This window comes from Chaetodon trifascialis, chromosome 14 (assembly GCF_039877785.1).
Source record: "Chaetodon trifascialis isolate fChaTrf1 chromosome 14, fChaTrf1.hap1, whole genome shotgun sequence".
Taxonomy (NCBI): Eukaryota; Metazoa; Chordata; class Actinopteri; order Chaetodontiformes; family Chaetodontidae; genus Chaetodon; species Chaetodon trifascialis.
This window is the reverse complement of record NC_092069.1, coordinates 23,601,185-23,625,513: the sequence shown is the minus strand read 5'-3', so window position 1 is coordinate 23,625,513 and position 24,329 is coordinate 23,601,185. Positions and strand designations below refer to the sequence as shown.

At 43.3% G+C, this 24,329-nt stretch overlaps 2 protein-coding genes across 2 annotated transcripts in view; both read right to left on the bottom strand.

Annotated features, from left to right (window-relative positions):
* dctn1b (dynactin 1b) overlaps positions 1-24,329 on the bottom strand; it is a 186,280-nt gene that overhangs the window by 102,010 nt on the left and 59,941 nt on the right. The window lies entirely within an intron of this gene.
* LOC139342301 (nanos homolog 1-like) lies at positions 2,970-4,734 on the bottom strand. The gene has a single exon (XM_070979332.1). It carries the CDS (start codon positions 4,618-4,620, stop codon positions 3,937-3,939), a length of 684 nt encoding a protein of 227 aa, XP_070835433.1. The 5' UTR covers positions 4,621-4,734; the 3' UTR covers positions 2,970-3,936.

Genomic DNA, 24,329 nt, shown 5'->3' with positions numbered 1-24,329 from the left:
TCCCACATTAGCCCACATACACAGATATCAAAAGCCTTTCCTAATTGAACATTACACAGATGGCTGCTGCTTTACTTTATTACCTTTACACTTTTTACCTTGCATATATTCCAAAAGTATTATTTTCTTCCAACCGCCTTTCTTTTGATTATCTCCTCTCTTCGATTTTACTTGATAGAAACCTCTTTGCAGTGCCCTAAATACTGCCACTGTTCCTCGAGTATCTTCAGACGGATCTATTTGATCTATTTAGATTGCAAACTGATGAGTCACTGATGTTCTCGAGCCAACAGCGTGTGGGAGACACCGCTGAGAAAGAAAGTGCTATCTGTATCTGCTGACACAGAAAAACAGTCCTGCTGTTCGACATCCAGAGATGAGTCAAAGGTACCCTTCGTGTTGTTGAAAAAGAGGCATCAAGCCGGAGTTCTTACGCAGGAAGAGATTCAGATTTCTGCTCAAGGACGTGCTTTTGGTGACAGACACTTTCAGACCGGTGACAGTTGGAGGACAGTCTGTTTAAAGCCAACATTATACGCCGAGTGGGTGTCAGGATCACTGTTTGACCCCTGACATTTATTTGTCTCTGCAGATGGCAAGTCAAGGAGAACACATTAAAACAACTTGAAAGGAAAACAATTAAAATACTGAAAAATACTGATGATTCAGCTCGTCCCACCAGCTGCTGAAACAAAATCTTCACCAAAATGACTCTAAAAGCTTAATTAGCCTTAAAACATCCTAAATATGAATAAAGCCTGGTGGTCAAAAATCTGCCACACAGCTGCCGCTATGTTCAAGGCTAAAAGATGCTGTTTTCAAGCCTAAAAAGCAAACGACAGAGTGGTATTATTATGCCAGCAGGTGACACCATTCAGCCAGGGAAAGTCCTCAGTCAGCTTTTACTCCCATACTGAAATCTTAACGCCTGACAAACTAAAACGTGAGAAGAATCTCGTCCAGTTAGCTAGTTTACTCTTTTGAATTGTAAAAATGTGACATTATTACATCAGTTATAACCTTTTTTTTTTGCTAATAGGGATGCTCTGAGTCCTATTTATGACCATTAAGAGGTCAGTTGAGCTCATTGATCGCTTAACATTTAAAGGGACAGTTCATCCAACAGAAACGGGAACATTTCTGTCACACAGGCCGTTCAGCTGAGCTTGGCTTGCAGCTCCTGTCCCCCGTTAACGTGCCAGCTGGAGAGGATTCAGTGTTTCTGCTCGATTAGTCAAACTACGCTGTAAGTTCACTCAAATACAGTTTACAGTTGATTTGTGGGCATTTGAAAAACTCAGTGGCAGCGTCTGTTTGCAAACACGTTGTGGTTACTCACCGGAATCTACAGATTTAACTGCAAAAAGTTTTATTTTGACGGACCAGCAGTGTTTCTGTACACAGTTTCAGGGCTGTGCTGGTTGGATGTAACTCAGTACATTTACTAAACATTAACATTAACTACATTTACTTATTGTAGGTTAAGCTATCCAGCGGTATGTTAATGTATCACTAAGCATAATCCAGTGATATAATGTATTTTTTCTGAAATGGGCCACTTTTACTGCTGCTACTTTCATGCTAATACTTTTAGCTTTACTTTTTTTTTTACTTAAGTAAAAAGTAAGTGTTTGAATGTAGGACTGGTAACAGAATATTTCTACATTGTGTTATTACAATTTTTACTTAAATTTGAGGTCTGTTGTTAATGTTGTTGTTCGTAACACCGGTGCTTATTGTCTCAGTGGCACACAGAGGTTTTTATCAGTGACTCTAACTTGCTGTGGAGGGCAGCGTTACACTGTGTGTGTGTGTGTGTGTGTGTGTGTGTGTGTGTGTGTGTGTGTGTGTGTGTGTGTGTGTATAAAGAGGCTGGTGGCTCTGGGATGCTGGAGGCTGCCGAGGCCTCTCTAAAACCTTTCTAATACCAGTGGAGGTGCTAACTGGTGGCTATTGCTAAGTCTGTTGGAACCAGGCTGTGGTTCAACGCGAGCAGCTGCAGTGTAGGTATGAAGCCGGGCCACACAGCTGAGGATCTGCTCTTTGCTTCGATGGCTGTAGGATTTAAAGGCAGCTTAGAGGTATGGTACAGATCAGGGCTAGAGAGCGGTGTCAGCCATCAGAGGGTTCAGTGTTTATTATGACAGCAGAGCCCGATAAGCACGACAGGTCAAAACATGGTTTAGCGTGAACGCTGGGCATCCACATAAACGCTGACCCAGCTATCAGCATGTTTTCCTGCGTATTGATCTCTGTCATAGAGGGGATACGGCCTGTTTGTGTTGTTGCAGTTTTTAGCAGTTGCCAATAGAGGTCAATGAAACTCATCGATCGCTCAACATTTAAAGGGCCAGCTCGCCCAAAATAATAAATATTTTCCCCCTCATTTACCTGCAGTGTGATCAGTGCGATCATTTGGCCTATCAGATGTTGAAGCCTACATCTTTTTTCAGGCTCAAAAAAGCGACATTCAGAAAAATCGCAGCAGCGGTGCCTTATTTCAGAAATGACATGTTTACTCACAGGAACCCACAGATCTCATTTTGAGAAGTTTCTTCTAGAACTGCCATCACAAGCCCAAATTAAACATGCCCAACATCTGTCACTGAGTGGGAAGGTTTTAGGTTTTGTCCCAGATGGTTGAGGTTCTGTTCAGAGATGACGTTAAAACACCTTCCTTATGTTTTCTCAATCCATCACAAATCCAAAAAGATCATTTTTAAGAAACAATCCAGCGCTTCTACGTGAGTCCAGTGCAGATCTTTAGTGCAGTTTAATGTTTTGAACACTAGGTGTCGCACTTGCACCGCATGTCAGTGTGACGATTGGCCTGCAGCTGTTCTCAGATGATACAGTTGTGCAAATGCTAATTCAGTTGTCTCAACCTAGAATAACACATGGAGTCACCTGCATCACAAAGTGGGAGATTCCTGGTATTTTAAAATCAGCTGCAGGTCCATGTAGTCAAAGAAAAATGCAAATTACATGTTTATTCAGAGGTCATTTACAGTGAATATATTTCTCAATGATACATAAGGTAAAAATTAAAGACATTTCTATTGACAGATAGACTTTGGAATGTCGGGCTTTTCATTGCTGAAATTGTTCACCCCTTTAATACATTTACAAGAATCGCAGGAACTCGTTTCCACGTGAAAAAGTCAATTCACCATCCATGTTTTTTTTTGTTTGTTTGTCTGTTTGTTTTAAAGTTATGACAGTAAACTGAAATAATTGAGCTTGGAGCCACTTGAAGAGCATGTAGGTGATCTACCTTCTGCTGTTTTACATTCAGTTGAAATACTATCCACATAAGATCACATAAAGAATATAAGACATCCAACATATAAACAATACAGAAATTACCTTTAGGCTAAGTTTCAATACAAAAGTGTATTCCTTTGGTAGAAAACATTTATCTCAGGAGAAAAAAAAAATGTGCTCGATATAAAGGAGTATATCTTGCATGGCCTGTCAGGCTTCTTCCATCCACGGGCCAATGAACTATGGGACTAAACATTCATCTCAGATCAGAGTGCTGCATATTCATTTCACGCACGCTGACATGCACGGGGCTGTTTGCGCTGGCTCTGTGCTTCTTGAAACACAGCAGACTTCTGATTACAGCATGAAGGTGGTCATTCACAGGTCGATCTGTACAGTACTTTGGTTCATTTTTGATCACCGAGTCCTCAGGAGTACTGCGGGGGGGCACTGCGCGCCATGCGTCCAAGTGTAAACTATGTGCCCATAGAGTTACAAGGTAGCCGAAAACATTACAAATGAAGCCGTGACATATGCAAAAAAAATCAATAAAAAATCTTATTTTCTTAAAATCTTCCTCTCCAGACTTGTCTTGTGCATGAAATGGGGCAAATTTACTGCCATACACACTAGTAATTTACAGTGCAACTCAAACTTCATTCATCTCTGCGCTCAGAAGATTTTCAGCCTTTTGCCAGGCGCTCTGCCCCCCTTTGCCACTCTCTGGCTCGCCTGGTCTTTAGAAAGCGGGCAGTACTTGATGGTGTGCGCGTTGTCGCCGTTGGCACTGCAGAGGGGGCAGGTGTACGCCCGGAGGATGGGGCACAGGACTCTGCCGTCCGCCGTCTTCAGGATGTGGGTGCCGTAAACTTCCTCCGGCGCGCCGTTATTCCGACAGAAGACGCACACCTTCGGCTCCGGCTTGCCCCTCTGAGTCTGTTTGCGCCTTCTGTCCATGGAGAGCAGGTCGAGGCCGGCGAAGCTTCCCCTGTAAGAGGGCGAATCCCTGTCTCCCAGCGGCGAGTCACCAGCGAGGTGCTCGTACGGCCTGAGGAGCGAGATGCGCTCCTTCAGATCATAGATGGAGATCGGCGGAGAGCCCGGGGCCGCGCAGCAGCACTCCAAGTGTCCGTCGCTGTCCCTGCCGTGCCCAATTACGCAGGAGCAAACCGGGGAGTCGTCCTCCAAGCCCAGGGTCGCTTTAAGAGACTCGGTTATAGAGTTGGGGCTGCAGGAAGGGCTGTTGATCTTATTCTTGGCGACAAGTGTCGACAGGCCGAGGTAGTCGTTCCAGAAATTAAAGGTGTAATCATAGGGAGACCGCGCTTCCAGGTACCCGCGGTCCAGAAAATCCATCCTGTCAGAGCTGCAGAGGTTAACGTCCACAGAGGCGAAAAGGCGTTTCGGACGGTGTGTCTGTCAGCATGGGTACTCTGTGCAGGTGATCTACTCTCCTCTCTTGCTGGGTCCAGTGTGCAGCGCACTCAACATGTAGGCGCTGATAAATCCCCGGAATAAAACAGGGGGGCGTGGTTTGGTTCAAGTTGATTATCTCTGTGGCCCCATAGGAGGGTCGACCGAGCAGAGCAGGGACTCACTGAGCTGGGGAAATCAGTTTCCCTCCCACAATATGACTATTAGCACGGAGAGAGTATCTCTTTGTGTTCCTACAGCATTTTATCCTGTTGGTTAAGAGAGACTCATGTGTTTCCTTCCCATGATTATTTACTGAGCTGTTTTACCCTCACATTTTTAAATCTAAGAGAGAAATAGGCCAAAATGCCTACATTGCTTTACCACTCCTTGTTTTAGGTGTTTTTCTCTTCATGGCTGCTGAATAAAGTCAGCCCATAGCTGAGTTGGTGCTGTATTGACACAAACTGGGTCAATTTTGACAAACAAGAGTCTTTAAATCACAGGCAGGCTGTAAAAGGTTTCTAATCGACAGGAGTAGAAGTGATGCTTTGTTTGCTTCCTGCAGCAGCAGCAGCAACATCTTATTTAAAGGGGCCCTCCACTGGTTTTGTGTTACGCCCCCACAAAGTTATAAAAGACAGATTTGAAAGGGAATAGTCCAAATCGATGCAGCAGAGAAAACAACACCTCGACTCATTGTCCCCAGTTTGGCTCAAGCTCCAAAAACACTAAATCCTTTGCAGTTATTGTGTCTCAGCCTAAAGGTTTAGGCCCAGATGCTGGTCCAGACTGAGCTCAGGTTTATTTTCTTACACTTGACAAAGCCTCTCCAGAGCCACAGAAAACATTATGTAGTACATTATTATCGTACTAACTGTGACAACTAGACTGATCTTTATGTGTACAATCATTCGTCAAAATGCCAGAAATTTGCAGCTGCAGTCTGTTTCCCGTTTGATGACATTATTATAGCCAATAAACAAGAACATGCTGACTGGTGTTTGCAGATCAGGCCGCATTAAAAAACACATCCATTCCTTTCTTCTAATATTAGCTTTTTCACCGCTTCAGGACTCTAAAAATTATTCAGATAAAACAATCTGAGAGAGAAGAGTCACCACAACTTACCGGCAAGAGGTCAGAAGTAGACAAAGGTTTGTTTTAGGGTGTTACAAACCTAAAAGTTACAGCCTAGATCCCAAAGAGTTTGAGATGATGAAGAGTCTGAAATGACAGGTTCACATTTTTCAAGTCTATCGTATAATATGCAATAATGCATCAGAGAGGAATCTCGTCATGGTCTGAATTTAGAGGAGGCACGATTACAGTGACCCAGGACTGTTTTAATGTACATATGGAGGTTTGAGTGTTGTGTTAAGACAGGCCTTTAAAGTGTGTGAACGTATCCTTTATGCTAAATGATCCTTTACATCTTAAAAGTCCCTAAAAGTTAGTATTTTGGACATACAGAGTTAGAATGAAGGCATCATCAACCAAAAAGTAAGAGTGTTTGCAGCGCAGCGACGCCATAATATGACAGTTTGACACAAAAATAAAGGCATAAAGATGAGGGAGGTGCTTTTGACCACATGAGCAGACCCCTCCCTGCGCTGATGAACCTATAGTGAGTCGCTGCAGTGTCCTCCTCCCCGCACCTGTTCTGCTTCCCCTGAGTCCACGGCTTTGTGCTCACAACCAGCCTTCCTCTGCTCCATTGTCTCCTCTCTACAGTGGGCCGTTTAACTTCATTAATATGCATTAAAACGGAGTGTGCCGCGCATGTGTGTGTGCGCGCACGCGCGTGTGTCAGTCAGCGCTCAGTAAGACAGACTCACAAAAAAGGAGACAATGACGATGTGACTATTTTTGTCTGACACTGAAGTGAAATATTAAGGATGGTCAAAGTTGAGACAAAAGTCATTTGCGCGTCTTATATTTTAAATTGGAGCTCAGATCCATTCTGCCACCATGGTGGGGGGTTTTATTGATAAGATAAATCAATATGAGTCTTTCGCAGACTTAAAGGGAGTCTCTGGAAATGATCCCAAGATTATGGGAAATGTAGTTTAATGTCTTCTCGATTTCAGTATTGCTTTTTTTTTTTTTTTAGTGTAGTTTATCATGACTTTATAAATGTTTTTTAAGAGTGTTTCAAGGTTTGTGTACATTGACAATCCATAAGTAAGAAACCCATATTTGGTGTTACAAAAGGTTTGAATTTGATGTTAAATCGTGCTAAAATCCCCCCTTTGATTCTTTGAAAAGAGCCTACATTGGCTGCTGCTGCTGCTGCTCTTAAAGTTCTCCAGCGCGTGTAGATGGCACAAAAGCATGACGAAAATCATGTTAGTGAGACAGTTTCTTGCATGTGAGAATAAATTATCATCAGAATACACCACACGGCCCATTTTCAAGGTCACCTCCGGCTCTGCATGCACAAAGGAAATCATGAGAGAGCATTTAAAAGATGAATGGCTGCCAAATCACAATAGATAAATTGCATGGGGGGCAATATGGCATGTGGCTGTGCTGCTTCAGGGTGCCTGTATTACTCTTAATGCAAAACATGTTGGACAGCAACAAAGAAAATATTGATAATGAATATGAAATGCATTCAGTTTTACATTTGAAGGGTCTCACTCAGAGTACCATCACTTGAAAAATGGCAGCAGCTGATCTTACATGAAGATGTCTGCTGTGAAACAGGAGTCAAGGCAAGTTCATTTGTAGAGGGGGATTCAAACGGCGCTGTGCATAAAGCAAAGCGGGGCTAAAACAAATAAAATTACACACCGCTTATAGTGACGCTACAGTGCAGGAATAAAGCATTTTAATAATGGAAACTGAAGTGCAGCAGAGAAAATTAAACGTTCAAGGAGACAATAAAGTTTTGATTTACACTTAACAGACGTCCAAGTAGAGGCACGCTTCAGATAATCGGGAAGTTGGTTATCCAAGCACAGCTTCATCTCGCCTAGGTTTATACATTCAGTTGCTAGTTTATTAGGTACACCCGGCTGAAAAATCCTACTCTCGTAAAGGTTATACTGCTCAGTTTAATGAAAACTGAGGCTTGTAGTTTGTGCTGCTGGTGAATTGTGTTGCATTATGCAGAGAGGTGTTTCTGTTGTTTCCTGTACCCTCGTTGATATGAATGTGATGTGTAAAAACTGAGCATTATGCCCTTTGTGAAGTCTGGATTTGTTGCAGGACTTTTGTACCAGACTGTATTAGTTTTGGCAAGGCGTACCTAACAAACTGGCCACTGACTGTGTTCTTAAAGCTTATCAGAAGTGTACTTTGCCCCCAAGGACACATTAAGTGATATGAATCAGGCAGTTGCACTTTAAAGGACAAGGCTGATGTGTTCTATATTTTCTTATCGTTGGCAAATGCCATTAATAAACCTACAATGATTTGATCCCTCTCACAGGTATTGTGTATCAAAGCCTGTATGTCATAGTGCACCACTGTTATCTAAAAACTATTAAAAACACATCAATGAGCCACGCTGTTGCACAGCTTCATGTTTCTTCATTACGAACATGGACGCTGCGCTTTATTTTTGACTCAACCTGACAGACACTGATGTAAACGCCCACCCACCAAACTGGATTAATTCACAGCTCAAAGTAACAAATAGACTGTTTATTCCTGTTTGAGTAATGTTTGCTGAAAGCTACAGCACTCAGATAATTCATGAAAGTACTGAGCCTTTTTAAAATATGTATTTGTGAGCTAATTTTAAGCTTTACCTCTTCATTAGAGAGCATCGGGCTGGCGATGAGTGCTGCAGGCAGGGTAGACAAGTCAGAAAGTTGTGAGAGACAGACCAAGGCGCTGCTGGTGTGGGTCTTTTCATGGAATATAAAATAAAAGCAGCCTTATCTTTAAAATATATTCTCCAATTAAGTGGAAACTCGTGTAATAACGTGAGTAATGTCCTCAGTTCTCCTCGGTCTTATTAGAACTGGCATCATCATTCTGACTGTGCTGCAGTTAATGCCTACAGACTAATACATGCTGTTTGTTATTGAAATTTTACATCAAGTTAACAGCTTTTTGCATATACTTATGTACTTGATAATAAAATTAGCATTTTGCTTTCCCCCTCAAAGTTGATAGACAAAGCAATAAAAGGTTTAATGTACATTTTAGGCATTTAAAGGCACTTAGAGTGCATGAGAAGCTTAAACTGGTAACTGTCCAAAATAGCGAGAGAGTCTAAGAGTTATTTCCGTTGTAGCCAAACAGCAGCAGCAAATCTGGCTTTGTTCACACAATGTGTGGCCATTGTTTAACTCTGTTTACTTCTCAGTCGTGTCTGGCCTCCACACAGGCTGCTACAGGGTGTGAGCCACTTCCAGTAGGCTTTTTTCAGCTCCAGTCAGGGCAGCGGCTCTGGCTTGTAAAGAGTTAAAAATCTTCATGTGTGAATATGGTTTCAGAGTGTGATGATCGCACCCAGAGGCCTCCTCGGCGGCCGTGTCTGCCGAGCAGCCGAGGCTGAGATGGGCAGGCGCCGCTCCCCCATTCATCACTGTCAAGTTGAATAGAAAATTAACAAATCCCTTAATTAAAAGACCTCTCTAGACTCTGCTGTTGTGTGTGCATGTGTGCATGTGTGTGTGTGTGTGTGTGTGTGTGTGTGTGTGTGTGTGTGTGTGTGTGGGGCACGTGCCAGCTGCACTGCTACATTGTGCAAGCTACAACAGCCTGGCACAGGAGACACACACAACGCTGCCTTCCATGCAAACAGTCACAGTCACAAAGCGCTCCCATGCACCCCTGCCATCCCTGTAGCTGCATTAATTGCACATACTGCATAATGCGGCCGGCCGGAGGAGCGCTTCATTCTGGATCTCTGCGTCCCCAGACACAGAGCAGGGAGGGGAGTCAGTTGGAGCTTTGATCCCTGACCTCTGCTCCTCTCATGGGAATATAGGACTGCATCCCTAACGGTCTGTCCATCTGCACACACACACACTCCCCCCCCCCCAAAGACCCCAGCTCCTAGAGTCAACCCGACCCCAGACACGTGTCACTGTCACCAGCAGCAATGGGGAATGCTAAACAAGCCAAGGTCAACCTGAAATTAGGGGGTGTCTTTCGGTCTGTCAAGTGCTTTGTCACGACCACCAGCTCTCTGAATGCGGCCCACTATTACTTACCCAAAACCTCCTCCTCCTCCCAGCAGCCAGGCAGGCATTCATGTATTCACACACACATATGCACAATATCCTCTTGACATGGTGGAAGTGGTGGGACTGAAAGGAATGTGGATCAATGTCCACAGAGCGAGACAGCCAAGCAAGCAAGCCTAAATGTGCACTTTAATTTGCACGTTTAAAACTGTTTTGATTTATTGTTTCAATAAACAGTGAAGAAATGCCAAATGTTCTCCGGTTCTGGCTTCTCCACTGTGAGGATTTGCTGTTTTGCCCTGTTTTTTGTTTTTTTTCTCATTATAAATTGGATATCTTTGGGCTGGTGGGACAAAGGAAGTAATCTCAGGACTTCTGGGAAAATGCATTGAGCATTTTTCACTATTCTCTTTCATCTCACTCTTGTTTCATTCAATATTTAAGTCAGCAGACCAGTTTTTAATGTTTAAACAAACATTCAGGAGAGCAGTGATTGCATATTCATAACCCCTAAACACAGGAGGTCCCTGACATCCTCTGTAATAGCTTTGTTTATAATTAATTTACTGAATTATCATGTGGATTCAGTTTCCAAGACATCCAGGTTGTAAATTGTTAAAAAGCTTCATTAAAATGACTGGACTACTAAAAAAAAGGAAAGATCAACAGGATGTCTGGGCGTTCAAACACCATCATGAGCTGTAGAACCAAATTATTAATTAATCTGACTGTTTGGACTAATTGTTTGTTCAGTAAAACATCACAAAATAGACAAAAATAACAATTTCAGTTGCAATTTCCTAAATCCCAACATGATGTCTTCAAATAGTCCAAAGCTCAAAAATATTCAGTTTACTATCACATCAGATAAAGAAGAGCAGCAAATACTCACATTTAGTCTTATTTTGCTCAAAAATGACTTTTATTGATGGATTACTAAAATAGTTGCTGATTGATTTTCTCTGGCTTGACTAATCATTTAATCCTCACATCTTTTCTGCTCTAGATGAAAACATTTTCATTATGTGACTGCTTACTTTGTAATACTGTTTCACGAAGGTCTTTTTAAAAACATCTGTTTATTACTGTTAAATAAGGAGCTGAAAACTGTTCATTCCCGGCGCTGTAGCTGAACTTGTCACCACAGAGAGCAGAGGAGGAGGAGGAGGAGGAGGAGGAGGAGGAGGAGGAGGAGGAGGAGGAGGGAAGTTGTGGGCCCACGCATCAGAAACTTGTTTAACTCACCCAAATCTGCAGAGATTAGAGCGGGAAGTGGTCAAAGGTTTTAGAGTGTATCGGTACAATGGGGCCGAGGGGATTAGAGGTGGATTCACTGAGCCCCTGTGATGCCCTTCATCTCTGGGGGTCCGCAGCCAGAGCACCTTTGTTGGGTTAACTAACGGCACTTCCCATGAACACAGTGAACAGGCCAATCCCTTTTTAATGATGCAGGGAAAATTCCATTGGCCCTGATTACCACAATGCTTTCGAGAGTCGCCATTGTCCCACACACCATGTCGAGCTTTTAAACTGTGCAGCCAGGCGAGTGGACCATGAGGCGTTTGAAGTCTGCTCGCAGTGTTTTCGCCCAGTGGAAATAACCTTTACTAAGACAATGCTGATATGTGCATCTACTTTATGGTTGATGCATAATGCTAACACTAGCACTACCAGGGCTTTAATTGCCACTGTGGCCACCCATGTCTAAAATATATGCAGTAGTACGGAGCTTAATGGGTTGTAACGTAGCGCAATAAAGTGGTGAAAGTGTATAAGGAAGGTAAAAGGTTCGGTAGTAACAATCTAAATGATCTTACATGGTCCCTTTGTGAGCTCCCATTGTCTTAGTGCTGTGCATGAGTTAGGCTCTGTTGCCTGAATGATGAGTGAAGCATTCCTCAGTTTCGGAGCTGATCTGCAGAGAAATAGTTTTAATGACCGACCGCAACCTCAGCAGGCAGGGCCAAAGAACTGTGGCTGACCAGCAAACCTCTAGCAAAGGAAGTAACTGCCCAGAAATATGAAAAAGAAATGCCAGCCACAGTTATCAATCATTCAGATGTGTTGAAAGGAGTTAGCTAATTAGCTTACTGATAAATGTATGGTGGTAGAATTATTTCCACTGAATCCACAGGAAAACAAGCGAGGCTGACCTAAATGGTAATGTCAACATGCTAACATGCTTACAGTGACAGCGCTAACATGCTTACAGTGACAATGCTAACATGCTTACAATGACAATGCTATAAGCTTACAATGACAATGCTAACATGCTTACAATGACAATGCTAACATGCTTACAATGACAATGCTAACATGCTTACAGTGACAATGCTAACATGCTTACAATGACAATGCTAACATGCTTACAATGACAATGCTATAAGCTTACAATGTTAATGCTAACATGCTTACAATGACAATGCTAACATGCTTACAGTGACAATGCTAACATGCTTACAATGACAATGCTAATATGCGGATGTTTAGATAATAATGTTTACCATGTTCACCATCTTTGTTTAGCATGTGAGCGTGCTAATACTGCTAAACATAAAGTGCACCTGAGGCTAAAGCACACCTGATGATGATGGACAAATATTGGACAAACAGAGATCTTGACTTGATGATGGCTCTGGATGAAAACCAAAGGGATCACCAAGATTTTTCACGGGAAAGGGGACATTTTTGAGCTGCTTGAGGTGCTAGAGGAAAAGTTAGGCATCACCCGAGTCACTCGGGTCCATCCTCTGGTTGCCATGAATGTCTTGTCAGAGATATTTCAGTCTGGACCAAAGTGATGGACCAACACACAGGCGGACCAACATTTCCATCTCTAGAGCCACAGTTTAAGCTGAAAAGATCCTGAATCCTATCTTGCCAACCTACCTTTGATTAAACAGATTGACTCTGCTCTACTCTTAATATTATACTTTGTGTGCTCTGTACCAAAATCCTGTCCTCAGAGAGCACAGTCCCGTTTGTTCTCTGCAGCTAATATTAGTTAACTCTACGCTCTTCTACCTCACAGACCATTAGATCTCAGAGGCAGATGTGTCTTGTCTCATATTAGTTCATGCTCGGCTGTCTCTTGTGATCTTTCAGCGATGCAGCTGCTGTCATATCTGAACTCTCTTGTCTCGCGTTCGCTTTCCTGAAACTGAATTACAAGGAAACTGTACACTGGAGGCAAGATACAAGATATTAGAGGGTGAGTTGCTTACATGGTTGGATGGCAGTCCCACTCTCAGGCTGTACGTGTGCTCTACTGTGTTTTCACCTTCAAATCGAAGGCTCTGATCTGATATCAGCTGTGAGAGCCTAGTTCACAAATGCACAGGAATTTTTGAAAAGTCAGCTTCTTCTGTACACATGACTGCAGTTCTAGTTCACTGAAAAGGGTGAAGATATTCAGAAACTCTGTTTACAGTGTTGAGTTTTGGGCCGTTGAGCGTGTGCCGTTATCTCCTTTGTTTACATGAGGAGATTTCTTACAGGCCAAAGTGAAATAAATGAGGCCAAAATAGTGTCATGCTAATCTTGCAAACAGGACTTTTTATATGTTTACCCGGAAATGTTCAGTGACTCCTCCACTTTTATTGAGGAACAGAGGCATCAGAATGTGCTTCAGAGGTCACCGCTACATAATCCAACACGCCCACGACACAAACCCCGCCGCCAACGTCGCCGGTGTCGGACGAGACCCTGTCGGACCTCTAGTTGCAGGTAGCCGAGCAGTAATAGCTTTTTAAAATAATAATAGATCTTGAAAACAGTGCTTGTCTTTGCTTGTTTTTTGGAGAACACTGTTTTTAAAAATACCCATGTATGTGTAACACTAGGTCTCGATTGGGGGCAAAAAAGGGAGGCCCAGAGATACTTTTGTTTTTTATTATTTCTGTTTATTAATGGAGTCCAGTTGAGCAAGTTTCCAGTCACGTCAGTTTTGTATTAAAATGATAAGCAGCGACGTCTCCCAGGTACAAGCTACCGTTCTCTGGGGAAAAGTGCTCTGCTAACATCAGTTTGTAGGCCAGAGAACTAATTAGCTGCTCAGCTGCAGCGCGTTAAACAGCATGTAAACATACCTGCAAATACCACCTCAGTCTGTTTGAATGCAGGTGTGGTCCTTACTGCTCAGTACCTGTAACAGCACGCCGTCTGCTCATGATTTGTGCTGTAGCTACAGCTCAAGTTCGTTTACTTTGTCTCTCGTTCCCCACGGTGTAACGGCGACACTCAGCCTAAGAGCTGCTGTCAATCAAACACCAGCACGCCCCTCCGACCAGCTGAGATGAAAAGGAACATTTATGATATTTCCCCGAAGGCCTTTTTCTTCTTTTTAATAATTACAAACTGTTAAGAATACATTAAACTAATACGATGGCATTATTTTTGACTACAAAAAGGGGTCGTCTGCATTTTCTCATTAACTGAATGTAAATATATAAGATTTCTTAAGAAATTAATTAAATGTAAAATGTCTACTTCTTATTTCCAGGCCACTTCAGAACTTAAAAGTCTTTGAGTTGAAGGAGAATCATCAAATTAATTTCTTGATCAGCGCGTCTGTCTGCAGTGTTTGTCGTTGTTGTTGATGCAACATCAACGCCAGAGACTTCTACGACGACACACATGACCGTTCCATGGCCGTCCTACCTTTGTTGTACTGGACCTTTGTTGTCACGTGGTTATTGTGAAATGGTTGCAGTTTGCATGGGTAGACAAGGAGCAACACAACTATTTGGTTAGGTTTCGGAAAAGATCATAGTTTGGGTTAAAATACACATTCTACTGTTATGCATTTGATGTAACTGAAAATAAGCTGACTTTCAGTTTCATATGGGACATGGACAGCAGTCTCCTGGGTTAAGTATGTGTTTGTTTGACCCATCCATCCAACCCGCCTCCTCTATATGTGGACTGTGTTCAGAAGGGTCGTAATAACCTACAGGTGGTATTAACCTTAGGTGTAATTTAACGGGTCGAAAATGTGGTTTTTCATGCAGTGTCTCAACTTATCTTAGTTTCACATTCTAACAACTCATCAGATAACTAATTATTCCATCCAACTCACATTTTTAAGGTTTTAAATTGAACCAGCTTAGTTCAATGTGTGCAGAAGTTCCTAAAATTCCAAAATACTGCCAGGTGTGCTCTTCTGCATCTGACTGCCTACCTGACGCTGTCCCACTGACACATCTTGCTGCTGGAAATCCTGCCCATCTGTGCACCTCAGGCGGGTTAAAACAATCACTAAGAGTGATTTGCTGCTATTAGCTGACCCTCTATCCCATCTGCAGAACACACGCAGACCGGTGGACCCATGTGCAGATCGGCACAGGCCTGGCAGTGTAATGGCTGATACCACACAGGACCACAGATGGGTCCCCGCACAGTGGAGCCGGTGGCTGGCGCCGTGGCCTGGGCGCTGGCCAGATGGGCCACCCTGAGAGAGGCTCAGCCTGTCAGGCCCAAGCAGGCTGATCTTATTACTGTGGGCCAAGACTGGAGTCTGGTTCCACACACACACACACACACACACACACACACACACACACACACACACACACACACACACACACACACACACATATCACCAGGGGAATCCACATTATTATGCCTGACTGTCGCAGTCTGGATTCACCCTGTTTGTGTGTGTGTGTGTGTGTGTGTGTGTGTGTGTGTGGGTGTGTGTGTGTGTGTGTATGTTTTTACCTGTGTGGCTTGTCAGATGTTTTCATTGGTGTTCAAACCGGAAAAATCTGGTTCCATGTGGGTCTCCCATATTTCGGCAACAAAAAAATGACTTCTCTGAGCAGGAAAGTGGTGCCTTCTCAGGTTACTCGACGGGGGAATGCTGGATGTGCAACCAGCACAAATGAAATACAGCTCATCTTCTCTGAAGCCCGGCACTGAGATGTTTTTGTACCTTCCATGGTCCATGTTTAATGTTGTTTTGGGGTGTGTGCGCTGCTTCCCCACAGTATTTTCTGAGTGCAGAACCTGTTAGCTAACAACCATCGTGTTAGCTGTGGACCACCACTGGCCAATATTTAATACCAAATGGAAACCAATACCATATAAATATCAAAATTATTTATCTGGAAACTCATACATGAATATAACCCCATAACCTTAATCTCACTTCTTCTTTGACATCCAAAAGACACAAACACTGTCAACCCTCGTCTGTGTCAGATCCTAAAACGTTAACGTACAAAGATCAAAAAATGAATTTGCTCCTGGAGCGTCTCATATTACAGCTGCAGTCTGAGATTTCCAAATATGGATGAGCGCTGCTGAATGTGAGGCAGCGTGTTAGTGAAAACATACTCCGAATGCTCTACAACAGTTCCCAGGATAAATAAAAGTTTAAAAAGCTGATTTTTTTTAGATCAAAGGTCTGACAGCAGTGCTACATTCCTGTTAAAGTGGAGCATCGGGGGTAACAAGACTGAGGCTGCCCATATGGAGTCCTATCTGCTTTCACCTAATGGCTGAACTCCCCGTGAAGGTCATGTGTAGTTATTTTCTGCTTTCTGTGTCATCTGCTGTGGTGCTTTTCAGAATGTACATGCAAGGTAAAGATTCAAACTGAAGCTTGTGATGCGTAAAAAGAATAGATTAATACAATAAGCGAATTAAATACACAAACCTGTCTCCTAGAAATTCTGTTTGTATATTACTAATTTGCCTTCGTAATTACTTTGTGCTGACAAACATAATCGCTGCCGGGCTTTTGTTCTGAGCCAAAGTTTGTTTGAGTGAATGAAACATTTTATGCACTGTGCTGGAGTCACAGGGAGGTGTTCAGGTGCACCAGAGTGCAGGACTGAGACACCAGAACTGGATTCTGGTCCATTGCGGGTTCAGTTTAGGCAACCTTTGGCTATGGTTCGGGAAAGATCAGGATTGCTGGTGACTTTTTCTGTATTAAGATAATCAGCCTTAGAATTTAGCAGCATGGCTCTATGGATGGCAGCTCCAGACAGAAATATCTCAACAACCATTGGATGGATTTTGGACAGACGTTCATGGTCACCTGTGGGTGAATCGTCAGGTGACCCCCTGACTTTTCCTCTTGTTAGCACGCTAACAGACTAAACTAAGATGGTGCGCACCGTGAACAGTAAACCTGCTTACCTGATTGTGAACATGTTGCCATGCTAACATGCTAAAGTCACAGAGCCTTTAGCATGACTTTAGATAGTCTTGTTAAGAACTAGACACAGTCATAAAAAGAGGCGACATTTCAAACAGAAACGCATGATGAGAAATGTTGTCGTCAAACAGCATTTTTCTCTTTCTGTCTTTTCAGCTGTAACCGAGAGAAAAATGTTAATTTAGGCGAAATGAAAAGACAGTGAAAAATATATTTTGATCAGTTAAATCACACAGTCGTGACTTGTAATTACAGTGTACACAGACTTGACTGGCCAATTTATGCTGAAAAATGTGGGCAGCTGTCATCAATGCTATATTTTGCAAATGCCAAATCAGCTGTATTGAGTTGTCATTCACTCTCAGCGCTTAATTTTCCAGCCAAAAATTAATAATGATGCTCATATCTGAAGAGCAGGGCTTAATGTTGCCTGCTGCCAAAAAGAAATGGATTTCCATTGCTTTAGCGTCACCCACGGTAATATAACCCGTCCTGGTTTTTGTCCTCAAGCTGACAGCTCAGAAACAGGATGAATGAGAAGCATCTCCCAAGGTCAAGGTCGTGGTTCGGGGGTGATTCAGGCTTGGAGGCCCTTCTTATTGTCAGAGAGCGTCTTCATTTGAAATTCACAAAACATGAAGTCAGGTTTGACTGGCAGCGCGCGGAGGGCACGTGGGGGTTGTAATATTCACAGGAGCGGAGCAAGATGGATGGATAGGTTTTCTTACTGCACATTGATTTCCACATTTGGGTGATTAAGTTTATTATTTGGCCCGCGGCTGCATTAGCATGTGATTATCCCGGGTATCCTACGGAGGGAAGCTTGTTTAACTTCTGAGAACAAAGGAGGATCACCTGAGTCTCTTTCTGGATGCAGGAAGAAAAACAACGTGGAGGCGTTGGGCCTGCTTGCTTTGGCCTGGGACTGTCTTTAGCCCTGCGGTTCCTCTCAGTCTGCCTCCTTCCCTCTTTTCTCCGTTTCCCCCTTTTCTCTCCATCCCCTAGCAAACATTTCTCCCCGACTCTTTTGTTTGCCAAGATCCAGGTTACCATGGCTACCAACTGGCGCTTTATGAGCACCTCATCCCTCATCTAAATATTCCTAGTTATCTATGGTAATGAAATGCACACACCATTATCTGGCTTAATGAAATACACTCCATTGTCTATGATTAGAAGGAGAAAGCTTTATTTCTCTGAGGTCTTGTGTTGCAGTGTTTGCTGCCTGCGATAACAACTGCTCCACCATCGGGGCTGTGGGCTCTTTCAGACTCTTTTCTGTTGTGAGCTTTGGACAAAAAAGACACAATGTCCAGTTGCTGTGAGCAGCCCAGCTATGCAGCTTATGTGCTACAGTGGCTGTTTGATTGCCCTAATTGGCCTGTCTGCACTCTCTTTGCCTTGTGATGGACTCGCTGCCGCTGCTGCGAGTTCTGCTTCCAAACTAATGCGGCCCATTAAAAGAGACAGATTATGACAATAAAATCTTTACATATTCCCCATTTTGACACGACTGCAACATAACAGGCTGCAGAGGATCGGCGCCGAGAAAAGCAAGCACGAGCAGAAATAGAACATCATTATCTAAAAGTATCCGGATTCAAAACCTTCGGCTCTTTTGTGGTTTTATGTGCGAGGTAGAAAAAGACAGATCAACTCCTACCCGTACAGCACTATTCATCCGTGCTGTAGTTTCCTGTGGTCTTTGAAATCCTTTTGAAATAGCAACAGCATCATAAAACGGATATACCGTAAAAATGTGCATCTGATATCGCTTGTTCTCCCTCAGCGACAGAAAAGAAAAAGTGAAAATAACAGCGAGTGTGTACTTCTGTGAGAGCGCGTCTGTGCGAGCGTGCCACTGTCTATTTCCAATTCAGGCCGGGATAATATCTGCAGATTGGGTGGTTAAGTCACTCTGCATTTCATGAGCCAGTCCTGTCACTAACAGTTATCTCCTCACTGCCCTCTGAGGAGTTGTCTAGGTGAAATGATTCTCTGAAGCTCTGAATAATGCATGAAATTACGTAATGCAAATGGGGGCTTTATTTCCCCTGCCTCTCGCGGACGCCGGGGCTGGGGCCGCTGTATTAAAACAGCAAAGCAGAAACAGTGGGAGTCCCCAGAGTAAAGGAACTACAGCAGAGAGCGGAAAGGTCAACGATAAAACCCGGGGCTTCTCCTCATATGCAGCTTTATCAAGTATGAGTCGGACTTATTGCGCGCCGCACGGCAGAATTGCAGAGCATAGCGGGACGTTACTCGCAAGGCTATCATGGGAGGCTTATTGTGTGGAGGCAGTGAAATATTCATTAAGCAACAGCCTGGCTGCTTTCCACGCTGCCTGTCTGTAAACAGAAGCCCAATCAAATATAAATAATGATAGGGAGAGGAGAGCGGCGCTGAATTTTATCAGATAAGAAATGGCACTTGCCTTATATGCACCAAATTAGGCTACACTAAACTGTTGTCAAGTCCCTGTTTCAACAAGTAGATGAGCCTTCCCACCATCTTTCTCCCTCTCGCTCGCTGTATAGTGGGTAGACCTGAATGGCATTAATTGCCCCCTAAGATGACGGGCAGATGAAAGTGAGGTGGTGGTTTGCTGTGGGACATGGGGGCCGGTTACAAAGAGAGGCTGAGGACGGCTGGCAGGTCTCACAGACTTCAAAAGCAGATAAAGGGCCTTTTTACACAAAGGATCCTCTCTTTTTTCCTTTTTTTTTTTTTTTTTTTGCTTAATCTTCAGATTCAGGGGTTTATTCGTGCCAGCCTCCTCGCCTTTGTCCACTTTGTGTCAGGTTTTAACGCCAGAGGATTAAATTGCTGTTGCGGAAATCATTGTTTGTGTTTTCTTCCAACCCGCTGCCTTCCATTGTCCCGTGACATAATCGACCGCTCTCTGACAATATGAGAGGTTCATCTCTTTCCTTTGGTGAGAAATGAACAACGGATGGATCTGGTCACCTTGTTTGTCTGAGGGAACAGTGGCACAATATGTTGTTTTGTTTAGGCAGAGTGCTCTTAACTCTTTAAGTAGCTTTTTAAAAAATGAGGACAAGGAGGTCTTACTTGGAGGAGCCTCGGAGCGGAGAGGGAAAACACTGAGCTGCCATTGAATATAACAAATGTGAGGGTGTTTTTCTTTTCTCTGCAAACAAAGGAGGCCTAACCTGAGAAAATCAGAGCGAGAGCGCAGTGGGACAGAGGAACACATCAGACATGCTCACATTTGGCAAAAGGGGCTGTTACGCACAAAGAAAAGCTAATTTTTCTTTCTCTGTCAGGTCCTCTGCAGTCTGCCTGGTCCACCCGCCCGGACCTTCACCTACAGCCCAGATTCCTGTCATTCTCCACTGAAGGTATTGGTCTCCAGCCGCACAGCCAGCCCTCCATCTGCCCATGAATAGGACCAGTCACATTTCTGATAGCATTTAATGAAAAATCCACCCGGGCTTTGGAGGGGAGGGCAGGGAGGGGGATGAAGGGTGGATGTGGAGGGAGGGTTGAGTCGGGCGGGGGGGTGGAGGTTGCAGAGGAGTGCTCAACAAAGAGTGCCTTTCACTGGAGTGGAAAGCCTAGATTGCTCCCTCGCCCTCCCCTCTCCCTCCCCGCTCTCTCATTTTGTCTTTTTTGATTCAACATCAAAAATGTGCCAAATGACTGGGCAGAAACCCCCAGAGGTTTTCAATGGGTGTGTGCGCGCATGTGTGTGTGGAAAGTGTCACACAAAGGGACAGGTGTCTTGCGGTTTAAGGTGGCAGCGGTGTGGAGGACACAAAGGTAAAAGCAAACAATCGGCGAGGCCTCGTTCAGACGTTCATACTCCTGAAGTCCTCCAGCGCTCGAGCCTGAAATCAGTGGAAGAATCTGGAGCTTGTTTCTGCGTTACGTAATCAAAATCTACATATTATACCTGTAGTTGTAGTAGTATTGTTGTTTTTTTTAAAGTTAAATAATTTCCTAAAGCAGGGAGCTGTAGCTTTTAGCAAACGCTGTGCAAATATACGTAAATGCTGCACATGCCTGGGACCATTCTCATCTCTGCATTAATACACATTTGGTGCTCCACTGAGTATTTACAGCATCAGAACGGTGTGTGTGGACCTGAGTTAAAGTAAAATACAGTGTGTGCTGATGGTAAAGAAGGAGCATGTTGCCCTGTGCTACACTGTGGCTCGATGGCACAGAGGAAGCAGATAAATCAGGCTTTGGACACACAGGCAGTGCTTGTTAATAAGATCGGTTCATTGCTGGCTTTGATCTGGTTATTTTTCTTCCTGTGGTTGCCTGTAAAGAATGGAAATGCATTGAAAAAACCTAAAACACTGCATATAAAAATCAGCAATAATATAAAGATTACAGTCGTTAATGTAGGCAAAACACTTCAGCGGTCCTTATTACATCCATATTTTATATGTTTCTGCAGTGTGTTCAGCAAAACCGTCTGACTGCCTCTGTAATGTACATTCATCTGTTTCTTTCCATTTGAATGAATTATTCAAGCTTGCAGGTTTTCATGTGTGTGTGCATGAGGCTGCAGGGTGACGGGGAGGATAATGGCACTGACTCCCTTTGTTGTCTTATCTGATAAATGGCAGTTTAAAGGTTAAATCTCAGGACTGGTTCATGGTCTGTTTTGGTGATTTCATGGGATTTCTTGACAATAATTAATGTCATGCAAAGATTCATGAGACTGTTGAATGCTCCTTTTAAGATTTCTATTTTTATAACATTAGTAAAATGCTGCATTTTGAACCATTCTTTGTCAGATGCAGAGTGATTTAACCTCAATATGTCTTCACCTGATGAAAAGGCAGTTTGGGCTCGAAACGTAATTTTAGCTAATGGACTAAACTGGGAGCATTCAACAGTATTGTTTTTTTGGGACATAATTCACAGGTTTTTTTGCATTCTGCACCCACAGAAGAAAGATGTGTGAGTGTTCAGCTCTGTGATTGGTTCCTGGCTCCCAGGAGTTTCTCAAGGGGGTAAAAGAGATGATTTTTTTCTGAACATGCATGAGTGAGTCTGGATGACGACACCGTCAGGACATCTTCCAGCTTCTTCCTCCTTTGTGCACAGTACACAACCCAACAGGTGTGAAACAAACCCAAGAAAAGCCCCCCCACCCCACCCCACCCCCCGGCGTCAGATAGCAGGCCGCTGGCCTCACTCATTTCTCATTTCTGACAGATGGGACCCAAATGTCTTCAGCATACCTTGCCATCACTACCACCTCTGGTTTTTGTTTTTTATCACCTAAAGCAAACAGCAGCATGGTCTTGTTTGCGTTTGCTTTTGTTCTCCTTGAAGGAGGTCAACCTGACTCAAACTCTCATCTCATTTGCTGCTGCAGCCTTTAAACTCTGAGTTTATCCTCATTCAAATTACAAACAGCAAACCTCTAAGGGCACATTTTGCTAATCGGCGTTTCTCTTCTTTGCTCATATCTAAAATGTTAATCAATACCCAGAGAGCCTGTGGCTGGTCCTTAGAGGAATGTGCAACAGCGAGCTGATCAAGAGTCTTCACAGTTTCCCTGGATGCTCGTGTTTTTTCAGTCTGCTCAATGGATGACTGACTGGGTGCTCTTTTGGGGAACTACACAGCTGAAGGGTTTTGTTGTAAAAACATTTCTAAAAAGTGACACCTTCTCTGGCAAGATGACTCATATCAGGCGTGAAAAGGAACACAGTTGGATGTATTTTCAAGACGAGGTTTGCTTCAAAAGGGAAAATCTCGCCTAAAGAAATAAAGGTACCAGTAAACAACGAGACTAGGGTCTGTATGCAAATACTTACGTTTTAAACCACCGTTTTGCATCGACATTAGCTGTCAGAACGAGAGATGTGACCCTCAGCACACATTCTGCTACATTTCCTCCCACTGTGGGTGCACACATTGGCCTTTGTCTCCTCTGTCGAGGGTTTCTCCCTGTTTCTTCTGCTCTGACTATATTACCGGTGTCTTTCTAACCGACAGATGAATCCTGCAACATCAGGAACGATGCAGGAGTCAAAGCCATTCTGGGAAACGCAGGTGATCACTAACCGCAGCAGAGGTAGATGAGCTAGTTTTAGGAAAACGGTGCACCAGAAATAAAATGACAACACACGCATAGATGAAACAACGACGTCCTTCTTTGGAAACTGTAACAGTTTTACTTTTACTCAATATTTTAGCGATGCTGAATAATAAATGACAGACGATAAAAGTCATGCTTTATTCCCATAGAATTATATAATAATGCAGCATGGGTTATTAATACACTTTCTACTAAATCTACCAGCAGCCAAGCTTGTATTGTTCTCCGCTGCCTGACTGGGATTTGAATATAAAAATAGGTGCAATTAACAGTTGTTTACATGCATTAGAGTGGTTTAGTCTGTAAAATGTCAGAAAATAGTGAGAAATGCCTTTCACAGTTTCCCAGCTGATGCCTTTAAATTGCTCATTTTGTACGGCCAGCATTTGAAAACCCCAAAACATTTAGATATAAAGATATTTGGACTGAGCTAAGCAAATATTCTCATTTCAGAAGCTCAAACCAGTGAATTTCTTGGAAGTTTTTTCTTAAACTAAAGGACTATGCTATCAGCTACACATGGGTACAGCGTTACTTCTTGTTAAATGCCAACATCTTCACTACTTAACTTATTGTTCAGTCTTTTTTTTTTTTCTTTTTGTCCTCGTTGTGCTGGATGTCTTTTTTCCACGAGTGAAATGCTTAAAGCGGATTCCTTGTATGTGCACACATACTTGGCCAATAGAGCCTATTCTGATTCCGACATGCTAGCATGCCCGTGACAGCAATGCTAACATGCTGATGTTTAACAGGTATAAGGTTAATTTAGCGTTTTAGCATGCTAACATTTGCTAATCAGTGCTCAACACAAAGTATGGCTGCAGCTGATGGGAATGACATTAGCTCTGCAGGCCGTAAACCAAATATTAGACAAACTAGCATTTTGGCAAGATGATGACAGTAAAGACTTCTAATTAAAATCCACACTGCAGGTGTCTGAGGTGGTGGCACTGGAGGTGGAGTCATTAGGATTCGAATGTTGGTACGTAATTTCATGGCAGTCCTTCCAATGATAGTTCGGTTCGGTTCAGACTGGACCGAAGTGGTCCAAAGTGGTCCAGTGCTGCAAAATAGCTGCTGATTGCCACCTGAAGCAGTGATATGTGTATTATTTTGTCCCTTTAGCTCTCCACGTGTTTTCAGTGCCCCGGGTGATGAAGTTATCCACCTCCATGTGTTCCTCTGCCGCGAGAACATACAGATGGTCTCTTTCTGCTTGTTGCTCCTGAAAATCATCCATCTTGTAATCTGT